General features: G+C 48.3%; 1 protein-coding gene across 3 annotated transcripts in view; it reads left to right on the top strand.

The window, feature by feature from the left end:
* Positions 1-3984: 3984 nt before the first annotated feature.
* LOC122386965 (zinc finger protein 382-like) overlaps positions 3985-10084 on the top strand; it is a 45687-nt gene continuing 39587 nt past the window's right edge. Inside the window, exons 1-2 of one of the 3 annotated variants that reach the window (XM_043376726.1) lie at positions 3985-4101; positions 7556-7642. In XM_043376726.1, coding sequence (XP_043232661.1) covers positions 7560-7642 — 83 coding nt within the window. In that variant the 5' untranslated portion in view covers positions 3985-4101; positions 7556-7559. Of the gene's footprint in view, positions 4317-7555; positions 7643-10084 lie in introns of all 3 variants that reach the window. The other 2 variants (XM_043376725.1, XM_043376724.1) reach the window with 2 other exon arrangements.

Below are 10084 nucleotides of genomic sequence, written 5' to 3'. Positions count from 1 at the left end.
TGCGGCAATCGTGCGCCAGAATTGCCCCTTACGTCAGCAGTATGACGTCATCACATTACGTCAGCTCGCGCAATTTGATAGTAGCTTGCTGCTATCACCGGTGAAACAGGGCCCTGATCGGCGGCCGGCTAGTACTCTTGCCCGCGCTCACATACGTGCACGTTACCCCGGCAACGGGCTATTGACCAATGAGAAGCGAGAAAAGTGTTACGTCACTGCGATTTTTCATATACCCGGGCCCTGTTTCACCGGTGATAGCAGCAAGCTACTATCAAATTGCGCGAGCTGACGTAATGTGATGACGTCATACTGCTGACGTAAGGGGCAATTCTGGCGCACGATTGCCGCAATATTGTGTTACGTCATCAACTAAATGTTCGAAGTTTACGTCCAAATTTTCCTTAAACCCAACTTATTTTAAATACATTATATTAAAAAATATATATATTAAAAATAAATATACTATCATGACTGCGTAAACTCTTACTTTTAGAGCCTCATACGTCACTTAATGCCGCGGCCAAGGTCGCGGCAATCGTGCGCCGGAACTACCCATTACGACAACAGTATGGCGTCACGACATGACGTCAGCTCGCGAAACACCGGTGAAACAGGGGCCCTGTTTCACCGGTGATAGCAGCAAGCTGCTATCACGTTTCGCGAGCTGACGTCATGTCGTGACGCCATACTGTTGTCGTAATGGGTAGTTCCGGCGCACGATTGCCGCGACCTTGGCGGCGGCATTAAGTGACGTATGAGCCTAAAAGTAAGAGTTTACGCAGTCATGATAGTATATATATTTTTGATATATATATTTTTTCAATATGATGTATTTAAAAGAAGTTGGGTTTAGGAAAAATTTTGACATTAACTTCGAACATTTAGCTGATGACGTAAAACAATATTGCGGCAATCGTGCGCCAGAATTGCCCCTTACGTCAGCAGTATGACGTCATCACATTACGTCAGCTCGCGCAATTTGATAGTAGCTTGCTGCTATCACCGGTGAAACAGGGCCCTGGCCCTGTGCCCCCCGGACGTGACGTAGTGTGCTCGCGCGCGTGCAGGGTCTCTGCGATCGAAAAAGAGTGCTAGCAGCGCGCCACTCGACGTCAAAAGCGGCGTGTTAGTATGCTTTATTATGAATGATGTGTGTAAAAGTGAGTTTTTATGTTGTTTATTTGGAGGAAATGGTTGGAATAAATTAAGTTATTTTTATTTCTGTTGGTTGGAGTTTTTATTCAAAAGATTTCGGTCTATACCATTGATATTTACTGAAAATACCTTCGCTTGAATAAATTGCAGATATTTGGCAACTGAAGTGTCAGGTAAGCCTAAATAATATGTAAAAAGGTAAGAGACACCCTGATTATCATTTGAGAAACGAAAATATATGAAATTTCCTTATAAGACTCGCTCAATATGCTACTCCGCGGTTTATGCCCCGAGGGTGTCCGAGGGTTCCCGTTAGTTTGTCGTTGGCGCTCGGCTCGCGCGCGAGCCGACGTCACCGCCTGTGACGTCGGCTCGCGAAATACGTCATACCCTGCACACAAAATAGCCGGCTGCCGAACAGCGCTCAGGGCCCTGTTTCACCGGTGATAGCAGCAAGCTGCTATCACGTTTCGCGAGCTGACGTCATGTCGTGACGCCATACTGTTGTCGTAATGGGTAGTTCCGGCGCACAATACGCAACCGAAGTGTGACGTCATGACTACTGGCTGGGGCATAATCAGCTGACGGCCCTGTGTTAAAGCAATGGGACGAAATTTTATCAGCATTTTTAGAACAAACTGGACCTAGTTAGATAGTTTGGGGGCCAGTTTCTAGGTAAACTGAGTATATTCTGTTTTTCTACGCCCAAAAAATGCTATGTTTTAAAGCGGAAAGGACCGAATTTCGCGAAATTGTTACGGGCGGCGAACTTGACGCACCAAATACATGACCTTGAGATGCGAACTGTGACCGCGTCGGGAGGATTTTGATGCGTAAGGTTTGACATATTTGAGTTTGAGCTGGATAAATAATTTTTATTCGTAAAAAGCAAAGGAGAAAATTAACCATATAAGTTATTTTGAAAATCTTTTTTATTTAAAATTCATTATTTTAAACCTCTTGATCTAAAATATTTTGTATTTCTGCGTCAACTTCGCCGCCAATTAGGTTTTCACGAAATTTTGTGCTTTGCGTTGTTAGATTTTGCAATATTTTTTCATAGAAAAATAGATCATACATCGTTGTCCTAAATTCAGCTACTAAAACTATCTAACTAGGTCCAGTTTTCTTGGGAAAGATCGGCAAAATATTGCCCCATTGCTTTAGCACGGGGCCGTCAGCTGATTATGCCCCAGCCACTTATCGTGACGTCACGACTTCGGTTGCGTATTGCCGCGACCTTGGCGGCGGCATTAAGTGACGTATGAGCCTAAAAGTAAGAGTTAACGCAGTCATGATAGTATATATATTTTTGATATATATTTTTTCAATATGATGTATTTAAAAGAAGTTGGGTTTAGGAAAAATTTGGACATTAACTTCGAACATTTAGCTGATGACGTAAAACAATATTGCGGCAATCGTGCGCCAGAATTGCCCCTTACGTCAGCAGTATGACGTCATCACATTACGTCAGCTCGCGCAATTTGATAGTAGCTTGCTGCTATCACCGGTGAAACAGGGCCCTGGGCCCTGTTTCACCGGTGATAGCAGCAAGCTGCTATCACGTTTCGCGAGCTGACGTCATGTCGTGACGCCATACTGTTGTCGTAATGGGTAGTTCCGGCGCACGATTGCCGCGACCTTGGCCGCGGCATTAAGTGACGTATGAGCCTCTAAAAGTAAGAGTTTACGCAGTCATGATAGTATATTTATTTTTAATATATATTTTTTAATATAATGTATTTAAAATAAGTTGGGTTTAAGGAAAATTTGGACGTTAACTTCGAACATTTAGTTGATGACGTAAAACAATATTGCGGCAATCGTGCGCCAGAATTGCCCCTTACGTCAGCAGTATGACGTCATCACATTACGTCAGCTCGCGCAATTTGATAGTAGCTTGCTGCTATCACCGGTGAAACAGGGCCCTGAAGTCGCTATCATTCGTCGACAGATCTGGCGCATCTCGTGAGGCGCTTTACCGAAAAAGAAAATTACCGAATGCTCTTCTATAAAAAATTAAAAATACAGAACCGTAATTCCAAAATTATTTGTGTATATCTATCACTTTTTCATAAAAATAGTATCCCCCCCCCACCCAAAACCCCGGTTTCCCACAGTTCCCCTAGTGTGTTGGGTTTTATGAAGATACTACATTTCTGCGTAATGGTATTTAACAACAATTGACATGTTGACAACAGACCGTCGTGCGGCTCCACCGAGATCGTGGTAAGAATGCGATTAGTTAGCTTTTGGTCTTAAAATTATCGATCCGGGCCCTGTTTCACCGGTGATAGCAGCACGCTGCTATCACGTTTCGCGAGCTGACGTCATGTCATGACGCCATACTGTTGACGTGATGGGCAGTTCTGGCGCACGATTGCCGCGACCTTGGCCGCGGCATTAAGTGACGTATGAGCCTCTAAAAGTAAGAGTTCACGCAGTCATGATAGTATATTTATTTTTAATATATATATTTTTAATATAATGTATTTAAAATAAGTTCGGTTTAAGGAAAATTTGGACGTAAACTTCGAACATTTAGTTGATGACGTAAAACAATATTGCGGCAATCGTGCGCCAGAATTGCCCCTTACGTCAGCAGTATGACGTCATCACATTACGTCAGCTCGCGCAATTTGATAGTAGCTTGCTGCTATCACCGGTGAAACAGGGCCCAGATAACTGGAAACCACATTATTCTTACTAAACACGAGTTTCTCTATAGAATGATGTCTATATTATAGGGATTAACTAATTTTGAAGCGGGGACCTCCATGTGTACCGCCCAAGAATCTTCTTACAATTCAAAGGAATGAAATGGTGACGCCCCGACAGGAGGCTGCGTGAGATTGATAAGCATAATACCTAAAGGTATTTGCCCCGCGTTCGATGTCTCACGGACGACGAAGATTCTACGCCGTCCGGCCAATCCCGTTCAAGGTCAGCGGGGGCTCGGCTGCGGTTATGGAACGTGATTGGCGGGACGGCATAGAATCTTCGTCGTCCGCGAGACATCGAACGCGGGGTTGATATCTGATGTAGCCATACTATTGATTCACGGTGAGTCAGAGTGCAACACCCACAGGCTCTGTAACTGTGTTGCAGTATAGATGGCAATGGTTGCAGTACTCACCCAGCACGGTGAGCTAGGTCTGGTAGGTATAAGACTATACTGAGACTGAAATGTAGCGCTACTAAAGTTGAGCTGCATCAGATATGGTATGGCCTTAGATGGCCTTGGTTGCCTTGGCAGTAGTCATAAAGAAGGTGTTGCACTTGTTTTTTAAACCAAGGAAAGGCACCATACCTGCAGATGTAGGTTGTAAGTTTGTTGGTTGTAGGTGGTAGTTTGGGTGGAATCTGAAAACAGGGCACCTGGGGTGATTCAATCAAGGATTTTGGAAATTGCTTGGCCCAGTCATGACTCGTGTGACAATTAGACTCTCAAAGGCACCAACAGGGGGATAGTATCTCAATAATCAGTAATCACGTGACTTAAAATGCCCTCCAGGCTCCAGCACACTATTTTTAGATTCCACTGTGCTTTGTAGGTTTTAGGCTGTAGGGTAGGTAGGTTAGGTTAGGTTAGGTCAGGTCAGGTCAGGTCAGGTTAGGTTACCGTTAGTTCGGTCTGGTTAGAAATAAGCATTTAGGTATAGGTAGGTATATAGATAATGGACTTGGGGTAGCAGTATGCTATTTGTTGTCCATTTCATTATTGGCTGGGAAACATGTAAGGGTACTCATTGAGGTTGGAGGTCACAGGTCAGTGGTCACAGTTGGCTTTGAGCTGGAGGTGATTATCTAGCTTAGCTTTAAATGTAGCAGTGGTGTCAGCAGACACAACATCACCTGGTAGCTTGTTCCAGTCATAAGCCACCCTCTGTGAGAAGAACCTTTGTCTGGCTTGATGGACTGACTGTTCCTTGTGTAATTTCATATGGTGACCTCTTGTGTTTGTCGTCCTCAGTTTGAAAAAAAACTTCTCTCTCTTCACATTGAGCTTCCCTGACATGATCTTATAGGTCTCAATCAAGTCGCCTCTTTTATCCTGTCTTTAATAGATATGGTATTCAGGACTTTTAGTCTTTTCTGGTATAGCCTGTGCTTTATAAACCCCTCACCAATCTTGTAGCTCTGCGCTGGATGTTTTCTAGGAGACTGATATCTTGTTGTTGTTGTTGTTGTTGTTGTTCCCTCCGGCCCCCCACTAGGGGGGCGTAGCCAGACGGCTCAGTTGGGCTCGAAAGCCGGCGGCCAAAGCCGCCACCACGCCGTCGTCCTGTCGGTCGGTCATCGTAGGGTGGATCGTGCCCACTCGTGCCAGGCGGCGCCCCGCCAGCGCCGGGCAACGCAGCAGGACGTGCCGCGGGGTGTCGGCCTCCTCTCGGCACACACGGCACAACGCGGCCGGGCACCTCACGGAGCCGCACTGCTCGCATCCAGGCGTCGGTCGGCGGCCGATGCGGTGAACTGATATCTTGACTGACTGATATCTTGAACAGCTTGGGGACCCACAGCTTGTATATGGTAGTCCAGGTGTGGTCTCACATATGAGTTGAAGAGGCTGGTGAAGTTTGTTGCTGTGATTTGGTCAAAGGACCTCTTTATCATTCGGAGTGCTACCATTGCTTTGCTCGCAGCTCTTTGACAGTGACTAGTAGGTCGAAGGTCGTTTGTTATAGTCACCCCCAGGTCTCGCTCCTTATCTGTGACTTCTAGTTTGACTCCTCTAATACTGTAAGATCTATTTGGTTTTTGGCACACCTGTTCATGCATCTTTTCCGCACATGTTATGAAAATTTCAGACCCAGGGCTTTCAAGGTCAGGTCACCAGGTCACGTCAAGTGACCTCACCTCAGAAAAACTTTCAATCCTCGTCAGAGCTACAGCGGCTGAACGATCGTCTTGAATCTTTCAGCGATTGATAAGAGTAACAGTATGGACAAAATGTATATCCCGGAATTTTGATATCGGTGACCTAAGGTCAGGTCAATTTTGCGGCCTCTCCATTATAAGTCAATGGGACTTGGGAGGAAATTGAAAAGCGTCTATTTTGCACGAACGCTATTCTAGACACTCTCAAACATCGGAGATGTTGGTAAGATTGACACACTGAACCGGAAAATGGCAACTGACCCCTCGTTATGTCCCCGAGGTCATCACAGGTCACGAACATAATCTAACAGTTTTTCGCTAATAACTTCTGATAGAGGCGTGCTAGAGCGCTGAAAACGCATTAGATGTGTTCGGCTCGACTTTGCGGATCGACTGATATGCAACATGACCTTTTCCGGTCAGGTCACTCATGACCTTGACCTGAGGTCAAATTTTTAAGTTGACCTTTCAAGGTCAACTCATAGTTCATTCGACGCGTCTCGATGAGAGGAACACGTTGCTGGCAAAATTAATGTCATGGCTCTTTTGAGTTAAAAGTTATTGCCGAAAAAACGCTTTTCGTAAAAACGGCTATTTTTGGAGTTTTTGCCCTCCGGAGGCTAAACCGTTGACCTGAGGTCAAATCTGAGAAGATTACTCAGAAAGGTCTGTTAAAAGGCCTATCGAATGCGCTTTTCCGCGGCGCTGTAGCTCTATCGGTTCCCGAGATAGCCGTAGGCAGTTTCCAAAACGTTGAAATAGTCAACATTTTACCTTTGGTGACCTCTGGTGACCTGACCTTTGACCTGACCCAAAAAATGACTGAAGTGTTTTCGTCTTTATTTTGGACGTTCTTTCGATTGCCGCTTACCGCGTGTCGCTACGTGGCCCAGGAGCCGAGTTAGAAGGGGGGGGGGGGGTGTTCAGACACCCCCCCCCTCGGCCCGGCGCGGAATCTCGGAGCACCGGCCCGGCGCGGGTTAAGCACCTGCACCTCTGCTGATTACTTATGTCAGTTATGTTTTAACTGGCATGCAAATAAGCTCATGTACTCTATGGTGCCAACAATTTTCATGGCAGTGCACATATGCAAGTTTGAAAACACACAAAAGCCAACAATGGTAAAATTGAATTGTTTGCTGTCTAGTGGGTATTGATCTGGCTGGGCATAATATGAAGCCCACAATAAGGCTTACTCTTTTCACAGGTTTCACCGAGACATCAGCTTGATAAAGTTGCAGCCATGATTTTTTATTGGTTGGGTTTTAGAACAACCACTCAGTCAGACCCATCCGTATTCCATTGTTTCATACTTTTTTTCTTAGTTCTTTACTCCAATATTATTGGACATTATGAACTAAAAATGGATGCTTTCTTATAGAGTGGAAGGTGGCATGCGATAAGCCACCCTTGCTAATTGTGGCATTGTTGTTCACCAATCGTTAAATTTGTGAAGTTTTGTGGAGAGGTGACAAACACCGCAGGTACTTTTGATGACATTGTGGCTTTGTTTCAGATCAATGGCCTCTACAAGAGCCGGGCATACATGTGTGCTGTGCGATAAACAGTTGGAAACGAAAGCGGCACTTCAGGAACACTTCAGGTAGGTCCAGTGGTTAAATGTCTTGTCTTGAGATTAACGTCAATGCTGGATGCCTTCTGAAAGTGGTTATTATAAGTTAGACACCTCCTGGGGGCGAGAAACGAGCGTGCGCGAGACGGCGAGTGCACTGGCGGATCCAGGGGGGGGGGGGCCACGGGGGCCATGGCCCCCCCCCCAAAGGCCTACAGTGGCCTGTTTGGCCCCCCCAAAACGTCAGAAAAATTTCTAAGAAAATATACCTTGATGGAGGTTTTTAGCCACTTGGTGAAGTAAAGTTTCCACAGCATAATATGGAAGCAATATGGTAGCAGTGAGGGTCAGTCAAAAGTTGCGCGAGCGGAGTCGACCTTCAAAAAAAGACTGTTGTTGGCACGTGTTTATGGCGCGGCAGCTGGTAGTTGGCGGTGTTTCGCGTGGTGTGGCATCACTGGCGGATCCGGGGGGGGGGGGGGGGGGTAGCACGGGAGCCTGAGGTGCCCCTGACAGGCCCGTGGTGCCCTTGCTAGGCCTGTGGTGCCCCTGGACCCTGGCAGGCCTGTGGTGCCTCTGGCGGGCCTAGGGTGCCCCTGCTAGGCTGCTGATGCCCCTGGGACCTGACAGGACTGTGGTGCCCCTGACAAGCCTTAAGTGCCCCCAACAGGCCCGTGATGCCCCCGACAGGCCCAAGGGCCTGCGTGATGCCGTGATGCCTGCGAGGCCGGTGGTGCCCCTGCGAGGCCGGTGGTGCCCCTGCGAGGCCGGTGGTGCCACTGCGAGGCCGGTGGGGCCCCTGACAAGCCCATGGTGCCCCTGCGAGGCCGATGGTGCCCCTGCTAGACCGGTGGTACCCCTGGCAGGCCTGTGGTGCCCCTGCTAGGCCGCTGGTGCCCCTGGGCCCTGACAGGACTGTAATGCCCCTGACAGGCCCACGGTGGCCCTGTAAGGCCGGTGGTGCCCCTGTAAGGCCTGTGGTATCCCGACTAGGTCTCTGGTGCCCCTTTGACAGGCCCATGGTGCCCCTGCGAGGCCGGTGGCGCCCCTGGCAGGTCTCTGGTGTCCCTGACAGACCTGGGGTGCCCCTGACAAGCCTGTGGGGCCCCTCACAGGCCCGTGGTGCCCTTGCTACTTGCTAGGCCTGTGGTGCCCCTGGCGGGCTGGTGGTGCCCCTGCTAGGCCGGTGGTGCCCCTGACACGCCTGTGGTGCCCCCGGGCACCAAGGGGGGTCATGAGTCATGACCCATATGGCCCCCCTTGGATCTGCCACTGATACATAATATATTGATTTGTAAAGGCGTTATGGCTTATGCAATATGCAATTGCAGGCACTTGGTATGCCTCACTTATCCCTTATTGGGGGCTCTGGCGGGCTCCTGAGGGCCCACGTCTATCTCCGGGAGCCCTTGACAGGCTCCTTTGGGTCCTTTCAGTCCACTATAGCATAAGAGGTCTCCATGCGAGTCCTATACATCTGAGGGCGTACCCTGACGTCTGAGGTACCCAACTGCAGCTCCAATGGTCTCTTACACTGGCGGATCCAGGGAGGGGGCATTTAGGGCCATGCCACCTTCCCAGAGGTCTAAAGTGGCCCGTTTGCCCCCTCCCCCAAACGATAATGAAACATAGTTCAATCAGTGCGTGGCCTAGGAGCCGAGTTAGACAGGGGGTGTTTTACCACCTCCCGGCCCGCAAAGGGACCCAAGCACTGACTCGAAGCGGGCTAACTGGTCGACAAAAGCAATGGTAAGTGCTTACAAAGTAATATAAAGGCATGGGTCGGGTGGGCTACCATTTATATATTTTTCTTTCTAGTTAAAAAAAAAATCATAGTGTCGGGGCTGTGACGAAAAATAAGTGGCCTAAATCCGATGAGAAAACAGGATTTGGGGGCACCCTAGGTTTGGCTCCAGCATGAGTTGGCCCCCCCCCCCAAAACGCAAGCCTGGATCCGCCAGTGGGCGAGTGACCCCTACACATGCAGAAGGGCTAAGTGGTATCTCCAACTTGTGCGGGGCACCCATACCAACCGGCCCCTAACGGTGCACCAAAATTGATCGCACTCGGCCCTTATCGTTCTCAAGATGTGATAGCGGCACCCTGCTCTTGCGCACGTGCAAATTTGGTACCAATTTACTTTTGCACGACACCCTACTAACCATTTCATAACAGTTTATTAGATTTGAGCGCAATCTGGCAGGGTTTCGGAGTCGTGGTAGCGCTTTTCCGACTCCGACTCCGACTCCGACTCCGACTCCGGGTGACGGGTCTGATACAAGTGATACGAAGCATTGAAAACGACACTTTAACCCGCGCCCTGCTGGGGGGTGTTTGACCACCCCATCCGGCGGTGGCCGTTTTCGGCACACCTTATCATGCATCTTTTCTGCATATGCTGTGAAAATTTCAGACCAAGGTCACTCAACGTTAGGTCACCAGGTCACATCAAGTGACCTCACCTCATAACAA

The sequence above is a fragment of the Amphibalanus amphitrite genome, unplaced genomic scaffold, assembly GCF_019059575.1.
Source record: "Amphibalanus amphitrite isolate SeventyFive unplaced genomic scaffold, NRLGWU_Aamphi_draft 000268F_arrow, whole genome shotgun sequence".
Classification (NCBI taxonomy): domain Eukaryota; kingdom Metazoa; phylum Arthropoda; class Thecostraca; order Balanomorpha; family Balanidae; genus Amphibalanus; species Amphibalanus amphitrite.
The sequence above is the reverse complement of the archived record's forward strand: the minus strand, read 5'-3'. Positions and strand labels throughout refer to the sequence as shown.